This window comes from Thamnophis sirtalis, unplaced genomic scaffold (genome assembly GCF_051295495.1).
Source record: "Thamnophis sirtalis isolate CommonGarterSnake01/CBP01778 unplaced genomic scaffold, rThaSir2_p1.2 scaffold_2, whole genome shotgun sequence".
NCBI lineage: Eukaryota > Metazoa > Chordata > Lepidosauria > Squamata > Natricidae > Thamnophis > Thamnophis sirtalis.
Genome location: NW_028261382.1, coordinates 71,020,689 through 71,047,999, shown reverse-complemented (window position 1 = coordinate 71,047,999; position 27,311 = coordinate 71,020,689). Strand labels below are relative to the sequence as shown.

The 27,311-nt window shown below is 45.9% G+C and overlaps 1 protein-coding gene across 11 annotated transcripts in view; it reads right to left on the bottom strand.

Moving 5' to 3' along the window:
• AAK1 (AP2 associated kinase 1) overlaps nucleotides 1-27,311 on the bottom strand; it is an 84,340-nt gene that overhangs the window by 23,776 nt on the left and 33,253 nt on the right. For 5 of the 11 annotated variants that reach the window (XM_087706036.1, XM_087706034.1, XM_087706035.1 and 2 more), the window contains exons 11-18: nucleotides 23,886-24,040; nucleotides 22,403-22,656; nucleotides 20,773-20,994; nucleotides 12,756-12,979; nucleotides 11,518-11,675; nucleotides 9,929-10,045; nucleotides 8,080-8,169; nucleotides 2,374-2,475 (exon numbers count right to left, since the gene is read on the bottom strand). In XM_087706036.1, coding sequence (XP_087562162.1) covers nucleotides 2,374-2,475; nucleotides 8,080-8,169; nucleotides 9,929-10,045; nucleotides 11,518-11,675; nucleotides 12,756-12,979; nucleotides 20,773-20,994; nucleotides 22,403-22,656; nucleotides 23,886-24,040 — 1,322 coding nt within the window. The remainder of the gene's footprint in view (nucleotides 1-2,373; nucleotides 2,476-8,079; nucleotides 8,170-9,928; nucleotides 10,046-11,517; nucleotides 11,676-12,755; nucleotides 12,980-20,772; nucleotides 20,995-22,402; nucleotides 22,657-23,885; nucleotides 24,041-27,311) is intronic. The other 6 variants (XM_087706037.1, XM_087706038.1, XM_087706040.1 and 3 more) reach the window with 2 other exon arrangements.

Sequence of the window (27,311 nt, the reverse complement as noted above, 5' to 3'; positions counted from 1 at the left end):
AGGAAAAAGGCTGAGCTAGTTGCTGCCAGACACACAGTGGATGACTCTGCTTAGTGCTTTAACTGTTTAAAAAAGCCTCTAAAAAAGTGCCCTCTACAGGAGGAGGCAGGAGAACCACGTGCCTCATTTAGTCTGACTTTATGATCACTCGAGCAGAGTTAAGCAAGGGTTAAAAGCCGAAAAATTCTGTATGTAGATGAGGCACGTGGTTCTCTTGCCTCCTCCTGTAGAAGGCATTTTAGAGGCTTTTTTAAACAGTTAAGCAGAGTCATCCATTGGGGACTCTGGTAGCAACTAGCCCAGCCTGACCTCAGCAGCTCTTGCCTTTTTCCTTTTACATTTTTACATTTTCATGATGGCAGGCAAGAACAGAGTTGAAATGCTCTGTGATTGTGAAACAGCTGAAAAAGGTATGTGGGTCGGAGGGAGGGGGAGGAATTCAAAATTAATGTAATTTGTAAGTAATTGTAAGTAATTTGTGTGTGTGCGCGCGTGCGTGTTTGTTTCTTCACTCAAACAAACTCTCTCTCAATTTGAGAGAGAAATTGTTTGAGAAGTGAGGGAAGGGGATAGGAGAGGCAGGGAGGGCAGCCTGCCAGCTTTCTTTCTCTGTGTTGGGGCAGCACGCCAGCAGAGGCAGGTCTTTTACCTGCCCCTGCTGGCAGGCTGGTGCTTTCTTTCTTTTGCGGCAAAAGAAAGAAAGCGGCTTTTGCCCGCCCCGCCACTATGTCCAACATAGAGGCGTCCCGCCTCTATATCAGACATAGTGGCGGGGCGGGCAAAAGCCGCTTTCTTTTTGCCTCGCCAGCCATAAACCTCACCGCACGTCACTGGTGCTGAGTTTTGAACATCTTGAAGGCAACTACACTCATAGACATCTGCAACTTGTGTCGTGATCCCAACGAGCAGCGGTCCAAGAATAGCATAAGCTTGTTCAACTTCACTGGGTTGGCAGGACTTCACTGAATGGAAACCCACCCAAAGGACTTTCCCTGCTTAATTCTGTGTCATCCTCATAAGGCCCATCAGACTAGGCAATCAGTATCACGTACCCACTGTCTACTTTCATTGCAAAGATATAGTATTAAATTTTCAAGACTGAATGTGTTCTCCCCTCCCTCTCATCATCTTCACCTGAATTAGGGAGGGCCTCTTCTGAGATATTTTGTCAAGATATTTTCTTGACCGGGGCTCTGAAGCTCCTCTTATCTGACCACCGCATCTTGTTAATGGTTCTTCCCCTTGACCTTCAGGGTCATTTCCTAGGCCTTCAACTTTTACATGAACTTTTACACCAATGCAGACCTTCTACCATTCTGGATGTGTAAACAGTGCTTTACAAACTGAGGCGGGAAGTTATTAACAATAAACTATGCATGGAGGAAAAGACCCCTCTAAAACTGAATGTACGGATCAGAAAGTTCATTTTCATTGTAAATTCAATTTTATCTCATTGTAAAGTTTTAGGTAGCTGATTAAATTTCCTGCCCAGGATACAAAGGGAAGTTTGCAAGAATTTGCTTTATAAAATCCTTAAAATCAAATTGGCTTTTAAAACACCTAGGTTGTTGCATTCACTGAACCCGGAACTTTAAAATATTATGCTTTTGGAATGCTGCCATTTCAATGTCATCATTTCAATTTAAAGTGGATTTCTAGAACCCCTCCCTTCTTGTTTGGCCACAGTTTGCTACGTTACACCTGCAAAATTAGGTTTTTAATCAACTCTGGCGAGTCTGCAGCACTGAGTGGCTTAGAAAATCTATTAGGATAGATCTCGATGCTTCCCCCTAAATCATTGGCAGGCAACATTTTGAAGTCTTTCTGCATTTTTTTTAATTAAGCCACTTAAGGTCACAGGGTCGTATTTCGAGATGCCACCAAGGGCCAATTAATCCTTTATTTCACCATATATTATTAATTTGAGGGAGGAGTGTCATCTTAGCTGCAAAATACTTTGCACGTTTTGCGGGGGGGGGGGGGAGACCAAGCATAAAACCCTGACATCATATTTCAGAGGCTCCACCAGAGGGAAAAACTCCAGTTAGCAGGAGGCAAATGCAAACCCCAAACCCTTCACCACTCTTGCCTTTCATTCATCCATGCAGCAGATTTTACAAGGCTAAAACTGGCAAGCAACGCAAGAGGAATCACTCATAACCCTCAAGGAGAAAAGACTGTGGAAATATCTGCATATCTTCCTTAACTGGCATCTGAACAGAATAACAGAGTTGGAAGAGACCTTGGAGGTCTTCTAGTCCAACCCACTGAGACTGTGTGTGTGGGGGGGTGCAAGTGTGCAAAACATGCAATCTAACACAGGTCGGCATGCAGGACAGGACAGGAAACGAGAAAGAGGGTTCTAGGTTTTACCATTCAGAGCATCGGAGGTGCTACCAAAGGGATCGGCCAGAGGCAGGAGATCGGGGAGCAGGAGCGGAGGCTCAGGTGATTTCAGACCCTCAATCAGTTTTTCTGGTAAGGAAGCAGGAAGGAGCAAGAAAGAGGAAAGAAGCAAAAAAGAAGTAAAGCAAAAACACAAGTCACGAAAGCTGGTTCGACTGAAGGGAGACTGCTCAAAAGTGGAGGATCCTCTCAACGTCCACGCTCGCAGCGGAAGATTATGGGACTTGGGAATCCAAAAGGCCTTTGTAAGCAGAGGTCCCCAAACTTGGCAACATTAAGGCTTGTGGATTTAAACTCCCAGAATCCCCCAGCCAGCATAATTTACCATCTGGTAATCTCTCCCTCTGCAATCTCTCCACTTAAATCAGAGGTCTTCAAACTTGGCAACTTTAAGACTGGTGGACTTCAACTGTCAGAATTCCCCAGCCCATATAACTTACCCTCTTGTAATCCCTCCCTCTGCAATCTCTCCACTTAGATCATAAGTCTTCAAACTTGGCCACTGGAAGACTTGTAGACTTCATCTCTCAGAATTCTCCAGCCAGCATAATTTACTCTCTTGTAATCCCTTCCTCTACAATCTCTCCACTTAAGATCAGAGGTCTCCAAACTTGGCCACTTGAAGACTTGTGGACTTCATCTCCCAGAATTCTCCAGACAACTGTCTGGAGAATACTGGGAGTTGAAGTCCACAAGTCTTCAAGTGGCCAAGTTTGGGGACCCATGGTCAATGGGATACAGTCAAAAGGACCATAGTTCTTTCCACGTCCAGCAGAGTCAAGATGCCCTCCCCTTCAGGACACAGGGCCACAGGCGCTGAGTTGTGGCGCTGAGTTGTGGCGCTGAGTTGTGAACAGGCGCTGAGTTGTGAACAGGCGCTGAGTTGTGAACGCTCCACATGATATTTCAGAGCTTCTGATTCAATAGGTTACAAAATCCTACCTGCCCTCCCCCCCTCCCGACGGATGTATGCCTTCCAAAGGGATGGACGTGAATTGCAATGGAAGAAGCAGATGCAGTTACTACCGCCTTCCTCAGCTTGCTATTTTTCCTACTGGCAAGTTAAGTACAGAGGCACGCCTTGAATCTTCCATTTGTGACCTTTCTAATCCCCCCAAGCTGACAAGAAATCTTTGTCTTTTGTCCCCCTCCAGCTCAAGGGCATAATTAATTATGCAAATCAAGCTGCCTTGAAGGGCTACAATTAACTGGGTTCTGCGAAGACTCTCTGAGCAGCAGCTGCACGCAAATTTCTGCAGGCTGATTTGCTGAGGTTGTGAAAACGGAGAAAAGCAAGCTTTGAATCGACCTAAGAATCCACCTCCCCCCCCCTTAAAAAATAAAAACGGCATCAACAAGGACCTGAAGTTTTTTTCCCCCAGAATGCAAGGCTCTGGAAGATGAAATGCTCCAATGCATTTGGTGCTGAATTCAGTTCCATTGGCTGTTGGTAGGCAGAGGATTGTTGTGTGCATCATTTGAATAAGAGGAAGAGAAAGTGAATCTCAAAGGTTCAGACAGGGGCAAAATGCTCTGAAGCCGGCTACTGGTTCGCTTGCGCGCACATGTGCACCAAACTTTTACAAAACTTTTTAAAGCATTTTTTTTTTACTACCAGTTCTACCCAAATCTGTAGTTTCAAAATGCTTTAAAAAGTAAAAATAAAAGTTCCAACAATCAGCTGGGCTGCAGTCATCGGAACTTTTTAAAAAACTTTTTCAAGCATTTTTTAACTACCTGTTTGGGAGAACTGGCCCAAACTGGTTCAGACCAGAGGTGGGTTCCTACTGGTATGGTACGTTTGGCCAAATAGGTAGTAACTCCAGCAGACACGTGGCCGTACCGGTTCTATCTTCAGTGGCAGCCATCTTGATTTTCTGTTCTGCACATGCGCAGAACAATCTACATTGGAAAAAATGTAATTTCCCCCCCTTTAATGTTGTGCGCATGGGCAGACCGTTTTAAGTGCAAATGTGCACGCAAAGTTTTTCGGGTGCCTAATCAGTAGTAGTGGCGGCAGGAATCTCCCCCTGGTTCAGACCACTTCCAAAAACTCTCTCTCCTGTCTGAAACACAGGGCTGGTAGCAAAACAGCCTTGACTAGTTCAGAGAACCGGTAACGGAAATTTTGAGTAGTTCGGAGAACCAGCAAATGCCACCTCTGGCTGGCCCCAGAATGGGGTTTGAATGGAGATTTTGCAGTATCCTTCCCCTGCCATGCCCACCAAGCAACACCACACCCACCAAGCCACGCCCACAGAACCGGTAGCAAAAAAAAAAGTGAATTTCACCACTGGGCCACATTTTTCAAATGTCAAAGTAATTGCAACACATCCAGAAGACACAAGCTGGGGAAGAACTGGGCCTTCTGGATCCTACTGAAATCTGAATTCCATACATTTTAGAACCTCCAGGAAATAAAATGGAAATGTTTGGTTAGGAGAGAAGGGTTAGGACTTGCAAAGCGGAGATGGGTGTCTTGAGTCTGCACTCAGGTAGAGGGGCCATGCAAGAAGAGGTGAGAAACTCCGATTGACAGCTGTGGCTTGGAATTTCCTTATCGCACTTAAGAGGTTTCTAGTAACTCAACAAACCAGAGAGTGAAGAAACCTGCTGTGTCATGATGGCATTCTATCCTAAGCCACCCATCTCTGTCCCCGCGGTCTGAGCATTGAGTTAATTTTCATATTTGGAAATAGAACAGAATATAACAGAATTGGAAGGGACCTTGGAGGTTTTCTAGCTCGACGGTCTGTTTAAGCACGAGACCCTACACCATTTCAGGCAAATGACAATCCAATCTCTTCTTTAAAATCTCCAGTGTTGGTGCAGCTACATCTCCCTGTAAGAAAGTTTCCCATTAGTTCTAAGTTGGATCTTTCTTGAGTAGCTTCCACCCATCGCTTCTTGTCCTGCCTTCAGGGGCTTTGGAGAATAGGTAGACCATAGGAAGAAGGCACCTTCTTGTTCAACAAGTTCCTAGAGATAATTTCACCTGTCTATCAAATATCCATGTGAACGGTTTGGTTGCTGGTATGTAAGGTCACAGGGGCCAAGGGGGAGCTGAGCGGGAAGTAGGAACACACATCCTGCCTGACTGCTTCGCCCACTTCAACCAGCCGGTCAAAGCTACAGCCAAAGTAAAGCCAAGCCACAACATGAATGCAGACACGGACTCCCCCAGTTGCTTGTCTGCAGTGGCCTCCAATGCCTTCACCCCACACTTCAAAGCAGGAGAAGGAGGGTTGATTTGTGTTGTTAGAGAAGCATTGAACAAACTGCTTCAGCATAGGCTGTTGAAATATCACTCTCACAGCTGCCTCCCCTGTTTTATAGCTATCCCGTGATATCAAGATGCCCTCGCAAAAGGTTCCACATACATAAACATAAATGCTCAGAGGAGGGAGAGAGAGGGGAGAGAGATAGAGGGATGGAGAGAAATTGGGAGAAAAAGAAACTGGGAGAGAAAGAAATTGGAGAGAGAGAGAGAGGTTGGAGAGAGAGAGAGAAATTGGGGAGAAAGTGAAATTGAGAGAGATAAATTGGGAGAGAGACAGACATTGGGAGAGAGCCAAGGTGGCGCAGTGGTTAAATGCAGCACTGCAGGCTACTGCTAGATCAGCAGGTCAGCGGTTCAAATCTCACCGGCTCAGGGTTGACTCAGCCTTCCATCCTTCCGAGGTGGGTAAAATGAGGACCCAGATTGTTGGGGGCAATATGCTGACTCTCTGTAAACCGCTTAGAGAGGCCTGAAAGGCCTATGAAGCGGTATATAAGTCTACTGCTATTGCTATTGCTATTGACAGAAAGAAAGAAAAAGAGAGAGAGAAATGGGGAGAGAGAAAAAGAGAGAGGGAGGGAGGGAGGGAGGGAGAGGGAGAGGGAGAGGGAGAGGGAGAGAGAGAGAGAGAGAGAGAGAGAGAGAGAGAGAGAGAGAGAGAGAGAGAGAGAGAGAGATGGAGGGAAAGATATAGATTTTGCCAAGATGCAATTCATTCAGCAGCTGTTCAGCTATTTGCTTCACTTAGAATCAAGGTGCACCAAAACACTTAAAAACACACACTTCAAACTATTTTACTCACTCTGCAACTACGGAAGAGAAAAAAAATGACAAAGGGCAGCTTAAACCAGTAAGCACCCACTGCAGCAGAGTCCTTTTTTTTGGACATCAGCTGGAGAGGAGAAATGATCTCATCAGAATCCAGTCAAATCACATATTTGGGAGAGCTGAGATCCCCAAGGGGATGCCCTCAAATGACGTGTATATATACCCACATACACACCTCAGAATGATCAGCACCAAGGAGCAGCTGGGCTTTGCATTTGTACAAATCATGCATAATCCCACTTTGGCATATATGACTCTGCATCATTTACTTCAATTTTGCTAGTCTTGGATAGACAGAAGTGAGTCTCCCCACAGAGACACAAAAGCTTTGAAAATGTTCTTCAGCCATCTAGGTGGTCTCCAAGATTTCAGGAGATGTGCCTGGTGCCCTTCAACCAGCAACCAGTATTGAGATGTCAAGGTAACCAAAATTTGCAAAAAGAGTACCAATCTCTTTTAGAATCTCTCTAAATACCTAAGCATCTACAAAAAGGCCTCTGACCCACCTTTGGACATTAACTTTTAGGCCTGGAAAAACTGTTAATGACTACACAAGTACAATCTTCTCCCCACTCCGGGCATCTTCGAGAATCATCGGAACTGCTTCTTATTTTGGTAATCCAGAACAAAAATCTCGATTTGATCAGCCCCCTGTGTGATGATGGACAACACTGAGTCGAATTTACACTGGCCATGGTAGAGATGCTGATGCCCTCTAGAAGAGGGGCAAAATACCATCACCAAATTGTGGTTGTGAGGCTGAAAAAAAAACTATCCAACACCCATAGTGACAGTTTCATAATAGAGCCTATAAATGAGATTTCACTAATTTCCTGATGGCGACAAATGAAGTAAAACATTAAATTTGTAACCTGTAATTTTCCCGTTAAGATTTCAGATTTTGTACTCTCTCTTTTATATTTTACCACGTATTCTTTTTTACAGAAATCTGATGTGAATGTGCAATGCAATAAATAAAATAAATCATAGGCTGGTATTTAAATAGGCCTTGAGATTAACCTTCCATTGCCTTCCCCAAGACCTTCTGATATGATGCTCCTAAATCCTTCCCTTAAAGTTTGCCATCGTACAGGAGCTAAGAAACCTGCTTTTTCGTGACAGTCCCTGCCCTATGGAATACTCCTGCCCTTGTTGACTGGCAGGGCTCTGCACTCCTAGCTTTCCGAAAAGCAGTGAAGACTCAGCATAGCATTAGGGCGAGAGGGTGTAATATGGTATTATGTTGTTTTACCTCTGATATGGCTCTAATTGTACATGGGGAACTCAGAGTGACTATATCAATGTTTTAAATAAAAAAATAAATAATAAAAATGTTATGGATAATAAAGTACCCTGTGTTAAAATATTACAATACTATTTAAACAAGCCTAAATCTTATCAACTATGCCAAACATAGATGGAAGGTCATGCAAACAGATATATAACGAAATTGATAAAATCTAGTCTCTTTTCCAAAACTCTCTTACTCTTGCCCTCTTGTTGAGTGGCATCACATTTTAATGGGCATTTTGCTATGTCATCTTGTTCACATAAATCATAGTTACCTGGTGTATCTAACAGTGGAAGAGGAATGAAAGGGTCAGCAACAACCAGAAGTGGAGGGCTGGTATCCAGAATATCTTTTGTTTTTTCAACTGGAACGAAGGAAAGAATGGAAGAAGGGAAGGGAAGGGAAAGGAAAGGAAAGGAAGGGAAGGGAAAGGAAAGGAAGGGAAAAGAAAGGAAAGGGAAGGGAAGGGAAGGGAAAGGAAAGGAAAGGAAAGGAAAGGAAAAGGAAGAAAATGGAGTCAAGCAAAGTAGAAGACAGCAAAGAAAAACTGGATTTGTTCAATGACTTTCTAATATGCTTTTTCCCTGAATATCTGAAGCTATAATTTCCACCTTTATCACAGAGACAAACAAAGTAACTCAGTTCGCATCTCTACATTTTGCATCATCTAGGATTAATACAGGTGTCACTAGATATTTGTCTATAGCATTTTTTTAAGATGTCTGGATTTTCTAGGTACACCAATGAAGCCCTGGGTTGGCCCACACAGCCAAAGAAAGCTGAACCACACAGGTGGGGAACGAGGGGGCAAATGCACCTAGTATCCACGCAAAACTAAACGTTTCCTACATTGCCCCAAATAACTTCATCAAAGTGTATAATCTCAACACATCCAACACACACAAAGGAAGCAAAGGAGAAGCTGAAAGAGGCTGAGAGCACAGAGGATGCCTCACAGATGACACCCTGACCGGTCACAATAACCTTTCCTTTTTGATTGACAGCAGGATAACAAGTGCACTGGACTCAGAAGGAAGCTAGGAAGACGTGGAAGAGGCACCCTTAAAATGACCAGCATCCCAGCAGTTTAGTTTTTAAAATCCAGAGTTCTAAGTGATATAGAAGCAAAATGACACTCGGGGCTGAATCTATCCATTCAATCTCTCCAAAATCAGCTGCTACCTCCTGTGCCAGCTCAAACCGGGGCGCCTAACTTTGACCAGTTTTAAGATTTGTGGACTTCAGGAATTCCGGGAGTTGAAGTCCACAACTCTTAAAAGTTGCCAAGGTTGGACAACCCTGGAGCTAATGTTTCCAAAATGTTTCCCTAGTAGCCACTGTTGGAGCACTTGATGGCTGTCATATTGCAGAATGTATGGCTAACCATATCTCACAATTCGTCTCTGGGGATTTGAAAGTTGGCCCACAGTTCACCTTTAATTTGTAACATTACATCTTGCAGTGGAGAACATTCCATCACGTTTTACTTTTCTTGGTGTAGCTCAAGACAGGGAAAACTTGTGCACCTCCTAATGCCGACAAAACAAACCTCCCTTTTATTCATCATGATTAACTAGGTTGGCTTAGGCTAGTGGGAGCTGTGTAGCAATATCTGTGTAGCAATATCTGGAGAGCCACAGATTCAATATCTTTGCTATAAACCCACTGTTCCCAAGTTGACTGTCAACTCATAAAGTGCATCTAGTTGGAGAATGTGATTTATGACACAGACTGAAGGGAGGGAAGAAACAGGAGCAAAGTTCAGCCATAATTTAAATGAGGTCAGATCTGACTGCAATGATGCACCAAATAAATGACTGGATCTCTTCTTTTGAAACTTGGCTCAAGGCTCATGAATTAGAGCATCTTTCGGAAAACTGACATTGGCATCTGCAGTGATGGGGCTGAAGTTCACATGACGTTCGGCGAGCATGTTGAGATAGAGCCAATGAAAGCAAAGTCAAGTCAACAGGCCTTGAAGATCTAAGACAGCTTCCTTCTCCTGCCTTCTTCTTTCATCTCATGGCTACTCACACAATTCTTAAATGTGTTCAAGACATGATTCAGCCTGACAGATCAACCCGGGATGAGTCTCCAACCTTTCTGGCTGCCCGATAACCTACCTGATATGGGTGCAAGAGGAGAAGAGCCGAAGGCGTCCAACTGCGCTGCGGAAGGTGCTGCCTGAAAACCTGGGATCAGGTTCTCCGTTGAACTGTCAAGCTTCTCAGGAGGTTTACCTGGAATTCAAAAGACCCGGTCATTCAATGTTACGTGTGTTACTCACCACTTGGTGGGGGGATATAACTTCATGGAGATCAGGGAGGGGGAGAACAGGACAACCCGCAGGAATTCTGCGCGAGAGTTCCAGCAAGGAAAGGTGGAGCAAAGGAGAGAGGAAGAGCCAAGGAAGGGCAGTGTCAGGCCTGCAGCCATCTTTTCTTGTGTGTCTTTGGCCTGGCATACGTTCTATTATTTTCTATTGTGGGAAAATGGGAGGGGGGATTGTATGGAGTTAGATGCAATGTAGCCATAACAACATTCTTTCCAAAAAGCCAAGGTCATCCTTTGTCTCTGCACCTGGCCAGAACTGGGTGGGTGGAATCTGTCTTCGTGTCAGTGGGAGGTTGGACCATGGGATGGACTTGTGGGTGTGGGGGCAAGTTCTTGAAGTTCTTGGGGAAAACTGGAAAGCTTTCAGATTCATGTTTTCCCAGATGTGCCAACATGGCTCTCTTAATAAATTGGAACTTTGACCAACACTTTGCCTTGGACTCTGATTTAATCTTTCCTGCTATTTGGAACCCTGACAGGCAGTCAATGTTATAAGCTTCTGCCAATTTTTAATTGCTTGTATGCCAGGGGTGTCAAACTCAAGGCCCATGGACCGGATCCGGTCTGCAGGATGCTTGGATCTGGCCCACCTGGGAAATTGCGAAGGACCACCCCACGGTGCCTCTGCCAGTGAAAATGGTGCTCCAGTTTTGCTGGCTGAGGGTTGCATGAGGCTGTCGCAGCCAAAAACAGAACTCGCGAGCCCATTTTTGCTGGCAGAGCGGTTGGACCCCACAGGGGCCAGCATGAGTGATGTTGAGCTGGCCCTGGCCACCCTGGCCATACCTTCCCCCCCCCCCCCGAAGAAAAACAACTCTGATGCGGCCCTCAATGAAACTGATTTTGACATCCCGGTTGTGTTCCATGGGAGGAGGGCCTCCTGCTGAACCAGATGAAGAGGTTTTAGGGCATCCATAAGGAATAAAGGCTCATGTGCCTTTGCTCCTCCTTTATGTCTTATGGGAGGGGCCAGTCACCTCCAAGCCTTACTCCCGAGTCATCCCTTTTGTCTTAATTGTTCTTGCCTTCTGGCAGCTCTGCGCATGAGCATATTGGGAACAGGCCCTCCCTATTCCTCTTCCTCGCTGCTGTCCAATTCTGGAGACTCCGGAGGCAGCACACAACTCCCAGATGGCCCTGGCCCCTCTCTGCCTCTGATGCAGAGCCCTCGTCCAAGCCTTCCCCAGCCTCCAGGACTGGCCCATGTTCCACCCCAACCTCCTCACTGTCTGACTCTGCTACCAGCTCCGCAGGCCACCCGTAGACCACAACAGTCAGCTTGTCCATTTTGAACTAAAAGCCACTAAAATGCCTTGTTTCACATGTCATCTTTCAATAGCCCACTTTGATCCAGCTCCTGCACCAACCCCAAACTAACCATCACTCAGTTTTGCAAAATCCTTATTCAGCAGCTCCTCTGCCGTCAGCTTGGAGAAGTTGTCATCGTCAAAAGGGTTCCAAGTAGAGACGTCTGGTGGGTTGTAGACATTTTGCTGAGAAGTCCTTGGAGACCCTGAAGGGGTAGTCGAGGCAGACCTAGAGAGAGATCCGGCCCAAGAAGTCGAGAGTTAGGATGTCTACTTCAATGGTTGGCTGTTCACTAAAGCCACTAAGAGCCACAGACAAAACTAGGCATGTAGGATCACGGAAGCCCTGTCGAGGCTACATACCCTAAAAGAAGTGTTAGAATGTGCAGAGATGGATAGGCTAGCAATGGAAATAAAAGAAAGAGGAGAAACAGAATACTATTTGATTTCGGACACATGGTATAATTGGTTGGAGAATAGAAGTAAAGATCAAGAAGATTAAAATAAATTAAGAGGTGACAAAAATTATATACATAGATGGTCTCTTGTGACGAGCCGATAGACAGAGAATGGAAACAGTAGGCTTCCTCCCATATTTGGGCATACCAGGGGTTGTGACACTAATTACATACCTATTTCCCTGGCTCAGCTGATAAAAGGAGGAGAACCTTGTGGCTTAGTGGTTAACACATCTGCCTAATATGTAATACAGCCCAGGTTCGAATCCCAGTAAGGGTATGGCTAGCTGATGAGAGCTAAATAGCTTGAAATAGATCTATACTAGTCTCCCTTTATTTATTTATCAGCACAAATAAAAAAAAACATATATATATATAATAGTATACAGTATAGAAAGACTCCCTGGAGAAGAGCCTAATGCTGGGAATGATGGAGGGCAAAAGAAGGGGACAGCAGAGAATGAGGAGGCTGGATGGAGTCCCTGAAGCAGTCGACGTGAGTTTCAATGGACTCCAGAAGATGGTAGAGGACAGGAAGACCTGGAGGAACGTTGTCTATGGGGTCGCAATGGGTCAAACACGATTTCACAACTAACAAGAACAACATGGACTTAGGGAAGCTGCAGGGCAACAAGGATAACAGCTTGAAGATAGCTGGAAAAGGATGGCAAGATGACTCCTTCTGAAGGGAATTTCAGAGAATCTGGACTGGGTCAACTGCTGTCATTTCCTTTGTTCTCCCCTGGATTTAGGTCTATTATAAAGTCCTCAAACTTCCCATTAAATTAATTTCAGTGTCCTCCAACTCACCCGTGCTGCCCAAGAGGAACAGATGATGGCCCCAGACTTACTTGGACTTATTGAGGCTGGCTTCTGCAGCTGCTGCCTGTAGCAGTTGTGTTGATTTACTGGCTGGGACCCCAAAGACGGTGCTGTGGGTCACATCGCTTAGAATCCGCCGGTGGCCACCTCGCTGAGTCTTGGGGGACGATGGTGGTGTGAGAGACCCCACCTTCTGTCCCTGGATAGCTGATGGAGGAGTGGTTGACATCTTTTGTTGTCTTGGAGGTGCTTGCTTTTAGGAAAACAAAACAGGGAAACAGGGATAAGAAAAAGGAAGAGAAAGAAAGAAAAAAATGAAGAAAGAAAGAGAGAGAGAAAGAAAGAGAGAGAAAGAGAAAAAGAGAGAAAGAGAGAAGGAAGGAAGGAAGGAGGTATGGCAGCTATTCAGAAGCTTCTGTAGTAGACAATTCTTTATGAACACATCAAACAATTTAACAGAAATGAAAATGCAACGAAGCAGGATTGCATCACAGAGCATCAGATTATTACCATGTGTATGATTGGTTATTCCATAATCTCCTGCAAGGAAAATATAAATATTTTGTTCTGGGTGTGTAGAGGCACACACACACACACATGCTTAACAATAGCAATAGCCCTTAGACTTATATACCGCTTTACAGTCCTTTACAGCCCTCTGTAAGCAGTTTATAGTGTCAGTCTTTTGGCCCCAACAATCTGGGTCTTTATTTTACCGACCTCAAAAGGATGGAAGGCTGAGTCAACCTTGAGCCTAGTGAGATTCGAACTGCCAAACTGCAGGCAGCCAGCAGTCAGCAGAAGTAGCCTGCAGTACTGCATTCTAACCACTGTGCCACCATGGCTCAGAGAGCTATTCACACAGAATTTCCCTCCCTGTATATATGGAAGGCGACGGAGGTCAAAACGCACCATAATACCTAAATAAGATTAACCTAATTTCTATCAATTTCCAAATGAGGGACCCCTTCAAAGGATGTGGAAGGAAGCCCCCAACCTCTTCGAAAACAGGAAAGCCAGAAGATTCCCCCATCCCAGAACTGTTGTAAGTCTATTTTCTTGCCTCTTTTCTAACCACAGCACAAGACCTAACCTGACCTACCAGGTTTTTATTTCTTTTGGAACCCACCTGTGTCATTTCCCACCCAGCCTCAGCTAAATTTTCACAGGTAACTTATGATGCTATTCAGATAGTCGAGAGATGGAGGAAGCAGCTGAATTATTTGCTGATTTATGACAAACACTTGTATGCTGGCCCATTACATCCTGCCTTCCTTAAGAAGCAAAGCCAAGTTGGGTTTTGAGGGAGAATCAGTCTCCTTCCCTCCCTCCCCCCCCTCTCTCTGTCTCTCCCTCTCTCTTTCTGTGTCTCAATCTCTGTTGGTCTCTCTCTCTCTCTCTCCCTTTGTCTCTCTCGCTTGCTCGCTTTCTATCTCTCTCTCCCTCTCTGTCTCTTTCTCTTTGTCTCTGTCTGTCTGTCTGTCGCTTTCTGGGTCTCAGTCTCTGTCAGTCACTCTCTCTCTCTTTCTATCTCTGTCGGTCTGTCTCTCTTTCTGTCTCTCTATATCTGTCTCTTTCTATTTCTGCCTCTCTTTCTGTCTGTCTCTCTTTCTGTGTCTCTGTCTCTGTCTGTTTCTCTCTTTCTATCTGTCTCTCTCTCTGTGTCTCTTTATCTCTCTGCCTCTGTCTCTCCCTTTCTATCTCTCTTGTTTTGTCGCTCTCTTTCTCTACCCCTCCCCCCTTAAATTGTTAGTATGAGCACTGTGTCCTTTTGCCCTGATGCCCATGGAATTAATAAAAGTGATGACCGAAGAAATCTCTTCATTCAGGCACGTTTTACTTCCGTTAGCAAGAATATTTGGGGGTGGGGAGCAGGGAGGGGCTTTTCTCCCAGACCAGCTCTTGAAACCAGATGGTTTCAGCAACTCAGAGCAACGGGGAAAATTGTGCGCAAAGACCTCCAGCTCTGGGTTGGAACCCACTTCCCTGCCGTTTTTATTTGAACGCACGCAAGAGCCAGAAGAGCCTGGATTTAAAGAAACAAATGGGAATGATTACAGTGCAATATAATTAAGAGTCAGTCTGTAAGGGGGGGAGGGAGGGGGAGGTGCAGGGAGGATGAAATTGACTTGCCAGCATCTGCAGGGATGGGAGGAGAGACTCCTGGCAAGGCTCCAGCCTTTTATTCGGAGGCAGCTGCTTCTCTTGATGCAGGAAAAGCCCCAGTTTTCGTTAACCAAAGAGCACTTGATAAGCACATACATTATAAGCATTAAATGGAAGGTTTGTTAGGATGGACGGGAGAGCTCTGGAAGTAAGAAACTATGGGGCTTCAGCACAGCTAACCCTAAAAGTATATAACACACACCCAATCCCATGAGCCTTTCCAGGTTGCCCCTTAGTCCCTCTAAGGCAGAGGTCTTCGAACTTGGTCACTTTAAGACCTGTGGACTTCAACTCCTAGAATTCTCCAGCCAGCATAATTTACCCTCTTGTAATCCCTTCTTCTGCAATCTCTCCACTTAGATCAGAGGTCTTCAAACTTGGCAACTTTAAGACCTGTGGACTTCAACTCCCAGAATTCCCCAGCCAGCATAACTTACTCTCTTGTCATCCCTTCTTCTGCAATCTCCCCACTTAGATCAGAGGTCTACAAACTTGGCCCCTTTAAGACTTGTGGACATCAATTCCCAGAATCCTCCAGCATAACTTACTGTTTGGGGACCCCCTGCTCTACGAATTCCAGGTAACAACCTTGAAAATCCTGCTTCTATTCACAGAAGGTTCTGGGTGTTGGCAATCAACCAGTGAGCCGGGGGAAGGAGTCAAACAGGGAAGTAGTCTAGTATCTGTACGTGGTTGCAAGAGGTGATGTCTGACCCCTCTTGGATGCCATTGAGCCTCATGTAGTCTAAGCCAGGTGCTAACCATTAGTCTGATATTCCCGTGTGTAGGCTTGGGCAATAGAACAGCGAACTGAACTCTTCACGTGTGGATCTGGTTATTGGCTTCTGCAAAAGACACCTCTTGCCTATAGTCAAGCTGCTACTAGTAGTAGAGTGAGCAGATGAGAAGAGCTGTGGGCCATTTATCTTTTGCATGCTAATTGTCCAGCCTGCGGCTCTCCACAGACCTCCCTTGCCTCAACTTTTCAGAGAATAGAAAGGATCCCTCACTGAAATGCTTTCTCTAGCCTTCATGCCTTCTGAGGGCTGAGATATCATTTCTGGTCTGTCTAGGCTGTGTCTCTTCCTCTAGTCCCTGAAGGTTCTTTTCACAGTCCATTGGGTAAAGGCAGGCAAGGGAGCCCACCCCCATTTTTCACTGTTCAGAGGGGACACTAGTTGCAGGAAAAGGGACCCGAGGAATCCATGTGGTGCTGGGACCTCAAGTCAGCCACCTCTGAGCGACATGGACCCCCTGTGATTTGCAAAGAAGAGAATCTGGGGAGAAAACCAAGGACTTCACATCCAATTCCAATTGAAGGGATGATTGGCCGCATCTCAAGGACTTCTCCTTGGACTGAAACACACCACTCTCCATTTCAGTGGTGACATTTAATTTTTTTCTCTATCGGTTCGGTGGGTATGGCTTGGTGGAGGGATTTTCTTGGGACTGAGTGGGCATGGCCAACTCGATGTCATTCATGGCCACACCCACTCAGTCACATGACACCACCACCAAAAAATGTATGCATGAGCATAGTGAATGCTGTGGCAGAGAGAATCTATTCTTTAATGTTTTTCCTTCCATTCACAGCAGAGCTGCTGCTCCCTTTATGGTCGTCGTTCCCCCGCCCCTCCTTCCCGGGGTCTATCTTAAAGGACAGGCTGCAGAGCTCTGCTGTGAATGGAGGAAAAAATGTTTGGATTCTCTCTGCTGCATTTAACGTTGAATTCTGTAGCAGAGAGAATCCAAATGTTTCTCCCACCATTCACAGCAGAGCTTCATGCCCTCCTGCCCACCTTCCTCCTTGGGTCTACCTTAAAGGGACAGGCTGCAGCAGCTCTGCTGTAAATGGAGAGAGAAACGTTCAGATTGGGTGGGCGCGTGCGTCAAGCAGCCAGAAGAGGTAAGTGTTGATCGGGCAAGCTGGTGGCCGTTGACGGGGCCACCAGGGATTTCTGCCATCGGTTTGGAAAACCGTTGCCAATTGTCCCTGCCGGTTTGGCTGAACCAGGCGGAACTGGGAGGATTTCACCCCTATTCTATTTGCATCTCAGAATAAACACAATCAAAGTTTCAAGGTTCACAGAGGCATAAACTGGCCATGCGAGGTTGGTCCATATCACACGCTAGGCTAATGGGTGGTTGCCTATTGTTGAATGTATAGCTTGTTGTCTTCTCCAAACACAACTACTTGTCCACCCCATTGTTCTGGGAGGCCAAGGGGTCTTCTGTTTCCTGTTTTCCTTGGCATTTGCTCCCCAAAGCCAAGCTCTCCTATGCCCAAGCAGGGCACTGCCCACAAAATGAACGTTTATACAGCCATGCAATGCAAAGTAAAGGCCAAGGAGGCCAACTGAAACAGAGCTAACTTAAGCTCTTCATTCCAAATATGGAATCAACTTCTTCCAAATTCTTTTTTCAGTAATTTGGAATTTTGCAAACCATCCCACCCACATGGCCATCCCAGCCCCTGCCGGCTCTGCTAAAGGAAGGTCTCCTCCAGGCATGGAAGGGAGGCCAAAACAAACACCAGAGCTGCTCTCCCATCTGCCTTGGCCCAGCAGGCTGAAAGGAAGCCAAGCGAGGGAAGAAAGGCTGCCTTATGCAGGAGAGGCTTCATCCACTCCCAGCACAAAGCAGGGTCAGTTCAGCAGTCAATGATCGGTCAAATAACAATAAAGTATTTAAGAGTATTAATGCTATGAGGTCAGAACTTATGCCAATTATGAGGCAGATACATGAATGATTTGGCTGCAGTCATCACAGACTGGCAGAACTGTAATATTTATCTTGATAACTCTATATCTGCTTTTCCTCCAGGTTGCCCATCAAAATGAGATCTCATCTACTGAATGTCAACTCCCAATGTTGCCATAGCAGGAGAAGGGGGGCAGCGCATTCCAGGCATACTGCCGGCTGAAGTTGGGCTCTCAGATTACTGCAGCAGGCTTGGGAGGGGTGCACCTCATTGGGGAATGTGATTTATGACACAGACTGAGGGGAGGGAAGGAACAGGGGTAAAGTTCAGCTATAGTTCAAACAAAGCTTAGATCTGATCTATGGTGCTCCTAATAAATAACTAGTTTTGTACTGAAACTTGACTCATTCATGAATCAATTAGGGCATTTTTAGGAAACCTGACAGACAGTCAGATCTAAGCTTTGTTTGAGTTATAGCTGACCTTTATTGGACCTTGTGGTTGTGGGTCAATCTGAGCCTGGTTCTCCAACGATTCACACTCAATGGTAGGCACTGATGGGAGTCTGTATTCCAGATGTGGAAATCCCTGCAGTGCTTGTAATCTAAAGAGGCACCTCGCTGTCTCAATTTACTCCAGTAGTAAATCTACACCGAACTCTATGCTCACATATCCTCCCACAGACGACATTAAAAAAAGGAAAGAAAAAGAACCATCATTTGCACTGGTCAATTGACCGGAATCCTCTCCACCCAAGGAGGCTGCATGGTTCCTACAGACAATCTGTCTGAAACATGCCAGCTGTCAATTCCCAAAGTTGTCATGGTGAGAGGAGGAGGGGGAGTGCATTCCACACATACTTTCAGCTCAGATTACTGCAGCAGGCTTGGGAGGGGTACACCTCATTGGGGAAATGTGATTTATGACACAGACTGAGGGGCGGGAAGGAACAGGGGTAAAATTCAGCTATAATTCAACATAGCTTAGATCTGACTGCAATAAATGCTCCTAATAAATGACTACCATATTTTTCAGAGTATAAGATGCACCTGAGTAGAAGATGCACCAAGTTTTGAAGAGACAAATTAAAAAAAAGTTTTTGCACTCTGCAAACCTCCCCAAAATGTCCCGTTTTTTGCAAAAACGCACCCTTTCCCCCCCCCCAAAAAAAAGGCATGAATAGCCTTTAGGGGGCTTGCAGAGTGCTCCTGGGGGGGCAAAATGGGCAAAAAATGGCCATTTTTGTCAAGGAAATTGCATGTATAGCCTTTAGGGGGTTTATAGAGTACTCCTGGGGCTAGGCAAAATTGAGCAAAAATGGCCCGTTTTTCACTCATTTCTGCCCTCCCAGTCCCAGGAGCTCTCTGAAGCCTTCTACAGGCTATGCACAGCCGTTTTGGTGAAGGGGTGGGGTTTCAGGAGTCCAGCAATACTGTATTCAGTGTATAAGACGCACACAGATTTTCAGTCTCTTTTTTGAGGGGAAAAGGTGTGTCTTATACTCCGAAAAATACAGTAATTTTCCTTTGAAGTTTCATCCAAGTCTCATGAATCAAGTAGGGCATTTCTTGGAAACCTGGCACCAGCTTTGTAAAGTAGAGCAAACCAAAGAGATCAGGATCACTTTTTTTTGGTAAAACCTCTATTAGCAGAAATGTATAAGGCCCCGTGTGCTTCCTCTTCCCTCCTTCATGGGAACTAGGAAGCAGAATTGTTTTCCCAAGTTATTTTCTTGGAACAGGCTTAAGCCGCATTTCTCTCATGATTATACAGATGGTCCTTGACTTACAACAGCAATTAAGCCCAGAATTTCTGTTGTTAAGCAAGGCAATTGTTAAGTGAGTGACACCTAATATTACTTTTTTGTTGTTGTTGCTATGGTGGTTAAGCGAATCACGTGCAGTTGTTAACAACAAGGTTATTAAGTGAATCTGGCCTTGGCAGAAGGTCACAAAAAGCAATCCCAGGACCCCGGGACAGCCGTCATAAATACATGCTAATTGCCAAGTGCCCAAATTTTGATCATGGGACTACAGGGATGGCTGACCATGCTTAGTGCAAGGACAAGCTGCAAGTCACTTCTTCCGTGCTGTTGTAACTTTGAACTGTCACTAAATGAATGGTTATAAGTCAAGGACTCCCTGTATCAGCAACAGACCTTCCCACAGCCCTTCAAGGCCACTCCTTCTGCTCTCCACAAACACGAGTCACAGCGCTACCAAAAGCACAGTTATTAGTGCCTTTTGCATAACGGTTCCACAGGTTTACTACCTGGAGTAGCCTTTCGCCTTGGATTTTGCAGATCGGTTCACATTGCTACTTCCAGAACAGAACCGGTTGGTCCACCAGCAGAATCTAGTTCCAGTTCAAGCTACTAGTTTTGACCAGTTTTGGTCACCAAACTATAAAAAAAATATGTTGAGACTCTAGAAAGAGTGCAGAGAAGAGCAACCAGGATGATGAGGGGACTGGAGGCAAAAACATATGAAGAACAGTTGCAGGAACTGGGCCTGGCTAGTCTAGTGAAGAGAAAGACCAGGGGAAACAGGAGAGCATCTTCCAATATTTGAGGGGCTGCCACAGAGAGGAGGGGGGTCAAGCTATTTTCCCAAGGTCAGACAAGGAACAATAGATGGAAACTGACCAAGGAGAGATTCAACCTGGAAATAAGGAGACAATCCACCCATGGAAGAGACGTCGCCTTCAGAAGTTGTAGGAATTTCATCACTGGAAGCTTTCAATAAAAGACCGGGCTTCCATCTGTCAGAAATGGTGTAGGATCCCCTGCTTGGGCAGGGGTTGGACTAGATGATCTACAAGGTCCCTTCCAACTCTGTTAATCTGTATATACTAAAGCAGGGATTTCCAAGCCTGGCCATTTTAAGACTTGTGGACTTCAACTCCCAGCAAAGCTGGCTGAGGAATTCTGAGAGTTGAAGTCCACAAGTCTTAAAGTGGCCAAGTTTGGAGACCCCTGTACGAAAGAGTTGCTGGATACCCTCAGACAATGCCCAGTCAAAGATCTGCTGGCTGCACTCAGACAACACGCCAAACGGGACTAGATTTCTTCAACTTGCCTTTATTCTTTATGGCGTAGACCCTGAGCTCCACGTTGCCCGTGGGGTTGGTCTCACGCAGGAGTGGATGGTGCAGGGCATGGAGATCTACCTGTTCCTTACCGGGTGTTCCTGGCTGGGCACTGCTGGCGCAACTGAAGGTGGCACCTGCGGTTGCTGCAGGACCTGTGCGGGGGGCTTCTGCTGCCCAGCAACAATCTTGGCTTGGATGGCGGCTTGCTGGGCCAACAGCTGTGGTGGCGGCGGCGTGGCAGCCACTGCTCCCTGCTGCACCACCGGGAATTGCGGCTTTCCGGACGTCGGGGCAGCCTGTGGTATCCTGGCCTAGGAGCAGAAAGCAAAGCCTTCGTCACTGCCTGCCGGCGAAGTAAAGTGGAGCGACGTGACAGGTTCTCCCCATCCACCCACCTTCCTGCATGGACAACTCAGTCCAAAATGAGCCCACGGGCAATCGCCAACATCTAACTGAGGGTCGCAGCAGAGCTTGAGAGAGGAAGGGGAGAGGGGGCTAACTGGGCAGATGCACCAGAATATGAGATGCACCATTTTGAAGAGGTAAATAAATAAACAAAAAGTTTTTGCATTCTGCAGGCCTCCCAAATCCTCTGCAGGCCTCGTTTTTTGCAACAAAAAATGGGGGGGGGGGGGGCATGCAAAGGCTTTGGGTGGCTTGTAGAGTGCTCCTGGGGGCTGGGGGCAAAAATGAGCAAATGCAGTTCATATTTTGCCCTCCCAAGCCCCCAGGAGCACTTTGCAAGCCTCCCAAACCCTCTGCATGGCCATTTTTGCAAAGGTGGTGGGGTTTCGGTAGGCTAAAAATGCTGTATTCAGTGTATAAGACGCACCCAGATTTTCGCCCTCTTTTTTGGGGGGGAAAGGTGCATCTTATACGTTGAAAAATACGGTACATCAGATGGCTACCTGTCATGGAGACTGCAAGCAGGATTAAACCCCAAATCCAATGCCCTTCCCAGCTCACTTTGCTCTGGTTTGACAAGTTATTCTTCTCTTCCACTTCCTCATTCACAAAAGGATAGTAGAATAAACCCAAGTAAAGACTTGGAGGATTAAAGCAGACGTGATTTTGGTTTTCCTGGACCAACTGAAACCGATGGGGCACCAGGATTAACCCCCACAAAGACACTCTATGGCAGGGGTCTCAAACCCTGGCAACTTTAAGCCTGGAGGACACCCAGAATTCAACACCCAGCAAAGCTGGCTGGGGATGTCTAGGAGTTGAAGTCCTCCAGGTTCAAAGTTGCCACGGTTGGAGACCCTTGCTCTATGGGCTTGGATGACCCTCCCCATAACGATATAAAGTCAGTTCTCTTTTAGCCACTACAATTGGGATCACAGCTGAAGAAGCTTCTTGGATGAGAAGTGAAACGTCTTCAAAGAAAAACCAGAAAGTTGTCTCTTGAAAAAAAAAGCACCTTTTAGGATATTTAAGCAAAGTCATTGCTAAGTTAAACCTCACCCATGCTTATTATGCATCTTATTTCAGCCTTCTTTTGCTTGGCAAGACTTACGAACGTCATGAACAGGATTTGGGCAACGAGTTACGCTTTTTTGTCACTGCTGTAACTGTGAATGGTCGCTAAATTAGGCAAGGACTGTCCCAAGCTTTGGTTCTGCGAACCAACCCGTCAGCTCTGCTTTTGCCACCTCAACTCTCACGCCAACAGGGAGACGGACACAGTTGGCAAAAAAAGCTGGAACTTCCCAGCCTTACCTGTTGTACCTGCAGGGGTGTCATTTGCGGGGGCTGCTGGTAAAAGAGAGCCGTGGCCGGCGGCTGCGGCTGCTTGAGGAAGAGCTGGTGCTGCGGCGTGGCCTGGGCTGAAGGGAGCTGGGCTTGTGCTGTAGCCGCAGCAGCCACCGGCTGGGCAGCACTAGTGGCCTTGGGCTGGGTCGGTTGAGGCAGAGAATTTGGCTGAGGAATGGCTGCAGGAAGGGGAGACTGGCCAGCCGCCAGAGGAGCTGGAGCTGCAAGCAGAGAACAGGACAGGCAGAAGGTTAAATGCAGCACAGGTGAGGCCCTTCCTTTCTTTTTTTCCAGAATATTTTTTTTTTTAATTCTGAGGATCATACACAATTACAATCTGGAATAACACAAGTGAAATTGGCTTTCCCAATCACAAGGAGTTTTTGCCACAATTCTTTTTGCTGCAAGCTTCATGCTTTCTTGTGGGATGGAAAACTAGTTACAAAGGAATCAGTTAGAAGTTTCTCCTTAGTTCCAGGTTGCTTCTCTCCTTGATTAGTTTCTATCCGTTGTTTCTTGTCCTGCCCTCAGGTGCTTTGGAGAATAAATTGACCCCCTCTTCTTTGTGGCAACCCCTGAAATACTGGAATGCTGCTATAAAGCTCTAGTAAGACCACATTAAAGTACTGCATCCAGTTTTAGTCACCACACTATAAAAAAGATGTTGAGTCTCTAGGAAGAGTGCAGAGAAGAGCAACCAGGATGATTAGAGGACTGGAGGCTAAAACATCCGAAGAATGGTTGCAGGAACTGGGCATGGCTAGTCTAGTGAGGAGAAGGACCAGGGGAGACAAGATAGCATCTTCCAATATTTGAGGGGCTGCTACAGAGAGGAAGGGGTCAAGCTATTTTCCAAAGCACCTGAAGGCCAGACGAGGAATCATGGATGGAAGCTGATCAAGGAGAGATTCAATTTGGAAATAAGGAGAAACTTTCTGACAGTGAGAACAATCAACCCATGAAACAGAAGTTGCCTTCAGAAGTTGTGGGAGCTTCATCCCTGGAGGCTTTCAAGAAGAGAGTGGACTGCCATCTGTCAGAAATGGTGTAGGGTCTCCTGCTTGGGCTGAGGGTTGGACTAGATGACCTACAAGGCCCCTTCCAACTCTGTTAGCCTATATCTGTATCTTACCTCCCTCTAAGGTGAGATTGGCTCTCACCCTCCTGAGGTTAAAGACCTTGCTAGAGGGCCTGGAGAGCCAACAGGGAAGTTTCACAGTGGAGGTGGACAGCTCATTAAAGGCTAATTCCCACCCACCTGTATTCAGCTCCTTCCTTTGCCATCTTTGCCACCTGATCTTAATTTATCTACATTGCCATTTTATGTCTGAAGATTTTAATGATTTTTTTTAGCGTCTTTAAGCTGCCAGCTGCCCAGAGTCGTTCAATAAGAGATGGGAAACAAATAAATTCCGCCATAAATAAATCTTATACAAATAAGGGCTCTCACCTTGTGGCTGGATGCTGGCCTGGACCGCAGGCCTCTTCCTGGGAGTCAAGGCAGGTTGAATGGGCAGAATTCCTGGATTGGGTTGCGTTTGCCCGGCTTTGGGTCTCTGGCGTGGCGTGATGGATGTTTCTGTTGTAGGAATAGGATCCGTCAGCCTGCCAGGGACAGATATACAAAAGAAGAGGATAGCACTGTGATGGTGAACCAATGGCACGCGTGGCAAAGGTGGCACAGAGAGCCCCTTTGGTGGTCATGTGCACCATCACCAGCTGCTCTTCTGGTTTCTGGCTCACAGATGTGCTCCAGCCAGCCAGGGTGCCGGAAAACAGCCCACAAAATGGCCAAAACCCCAGCCGTTTTTCTGGCTGTTTTTCTGGCCATTTTCCGGGGCATTTTTTGAGCTGTTTTCAGGGCCAAAAATGGCCTGGAAAATGGCCCCAAAATGGCATGAAAAACAGGGCTGCGCGTGATGGCCAGCTGGTCTTCGGGTTTCCGGTACTCCGGCACATGCACACACATTGCGGTTAAGGCACTTGGTTCTGAAAAGGTTCGCCATCTCTGGGTTAGAATAATGGCTGCTTTTAGTGGGCCCAGAGAATCCCCTGGTCGTATAGATCAGGGCTCACCAACCTTGGCAACTTTAAGACTTGTGGACTTCAACTCCCAGAATTCCTCAGCCAGCTTTGCTGTAGATGGCCAGGGTCCCTAAGATAACTAGCTTCCTTCTTTTCTGGAACCAAAGGATCCAACGGAGAAAAGCAAGGGACACACAATCCCTCAACTTTGCAAGAGAAGCTCCACAAGCTATAGAAGGGTGCAAATTTATGCGATACTTTAATTTTCAACTGAACTGCAGAATACCGGCTCTCGCCATCCCGAAATCAGAAACGTGGGATCCTAGAATACGTGTCTCTATGAGCCAATCAGGAAAAGGGAGAGTCCAAGAGGAGCAGGTACCCAAAGTCATTAAATTGGGCATTAAGGCAGAGGTCACCAAGCCCCTGGCCGTGACCCAATTCTGCCCCACATCTATGAAGGCTCCTGTCTTCCAGAGAGCCGTGGACAGAGGTTTTTAGGGGGGGGGGTCCTTTAAAAAACATTTTTCAGATTATTTTAGAGCATACCCAACAGTTTTTCTTCTGTCTTGCACTGGCAGGCAACCAGGCTGTTGGTTTTGGCCACAGTGGCCACGTGGGTGAGGTGCCACAAAAGCAGGCTCTGAAGGACCCATACAGTCCTTGGGCTCCACTGTCGTTTGCCTTTCCTAGAATGTAGTTTTTGGTCCAATCGAGAAGCTCTGGAACACTTTAAATCAGGGATCTCCAAACTTGGCAACTTTTAGGGTTTGTGGCCTTCAACTCTTATGCCGGCTAGGGAATTGTAAGTCCACAAAAAGTCGGCAAGTTTGCTTTAAAGTCACGGGATGGGTTCACACTTGAAAGCTGCCTCTTGTTTGAAATGGGCACTTTTACACGCAGGGAAGGGAAGGCCAAATCACCCCAAGTTGACTTGGAAACAGCTGCTGGAGTGGAGTGCGATTGTTGTGGATGCGTCTATAAAAAGGACTTTTGTCCAGATTTGGCCCGATGGCTCTACATTGCTTTGGTTTCCTTCCAGTTCTAGGAATACCCCACAAAGAGCTGCGTTCAGCGGAAAGAAGCTCAACCTCCCAGAAACAAACACTCAACCCAAGCAGAGACTCAAAGGGGAGAACATTCTGCAATAAGGAGGCTTCCAGGTAAGTGGGAGGAGACGGAACAGGCAAAATAATTCACCTCCGAACAACGACAAAAATTCAAGAAAAGCAAGAACAGACTAAGAAGGGTTTGGATCATCTAGAACAGGGGGGTAAAACTCAATTTCATTGAGGGCCGTGTCAGGGTTGTGTTTGACCTCGGGGAGGGGGGCATGGCCACCTTGACATCACTAGTGTCAGGGATGCTTATGGTGCCCCGAGCACTTTGCCATCGACAACGGGCTCCCCAGCTCCATTTTTGGCTGCCACAGCGTCCTGCCAGCGAACACGGAGCTTGACACTCCTGATCTAGAAAAAGGCGAAGGACAGGAATGCCAAACCAGAATTTTAATCCTTAACATCGGCCTTGAAATTCTGTGTTTTTTATTTAGTGTGAAGAGGGAAAGACTTTTTGTTATTTCACATTAGGTAACGGTAAAGGTTCTCCTTTCACAAATTTGCCAGTCGTTCCTGACTCTAGGGGGCGCTGCTCATCTCCCTTTCAAAGAGTCAGTGCTGTCTAAAGACGTCTCTGTGGTCATGTGGCCAGCAGGACTAAATGCCGAAGGCGCACGGAACGCTGTTCCCTTCCCACCAAAGGTGGTCTACTTGCATTTTTAATGTGCTTTTGAACTGCTAGGATGGCAGAAGCTGGGACAAGTAATGGGAGCTCACTCCATTACACGGCATCAGGGATTCGAACCGCTGAACTGCCGACCTTTCTGATCGACAAGCTTAGCATCAACCAATTCTGTTGTATTTAAGTACAATGACAATAAAGATTATACTTATACTTATCTTAGTCACTGAGCCACCGCGTCCCTCTATTTTAGGTTATCTAGGCCTAAATTTGTCGCTTTGACCTGCTTCGCATTGTATCTTCATTGTATTTATTTTATTTATTCTATTTATAGGTCTGCCCATCGCACAAAATATGACTCGGTGGCATACAATAAAAACCATAAAATAAATAAATATTTTTAAACTTTTGCAATGTTTTTCATGGTCCATATTGACAGCAATCCCAGCTACTTTTATCTTTTGTTCTGGAATGTCGCTTCTAGATGAGATGGGCGGCATACAAATCTAATAATAAACAAATGTCTTTTTTCCCCAGTATCAAATTTGGATCCTTTTTTTTTATTGAGCTCTCTCCTCTTATTTATAAAAATTCTGTTCTGCCTTTCCAAGGTTTCACAGCTATTTTTTCAGTTCCTCCCATTTTCACTGAAAGGTCAGCTTTGATGTCACTTTTATTTTGATGTACCCTTTTACCTAAAAAGCAGATGATGCTCAATTTAAACTCTCTGAAAAACAGGTTTTTCCCACCAATAAAACCTTCCATATGCCACTATTATCTTATTCTCATCAATACTAAGAAGACTTCTATTTTAAAAGTAGATTTTTTGGGGTGGGGGAGGGCTGGACAACACTATACTCTCTTCATTTCATGTCTATACTATATATTTCCCCTATTTTTTTTAAAAAAAAGAGATGTATTATTGGAGAACAGCTGTGTTAGTCCAGTGTTTTTCAACCTTTTTTGTGCAAAGGCACACTTTTTTCATGAAAAAAATCACGAGGCACACCACCATTAGAAAATGTTTAAAAAATTTAACTCTGTGCCTATATTGACTATATATAGGGTGTTTTTCCCACGGCACACCTTACACTATGTCACGACACACTAG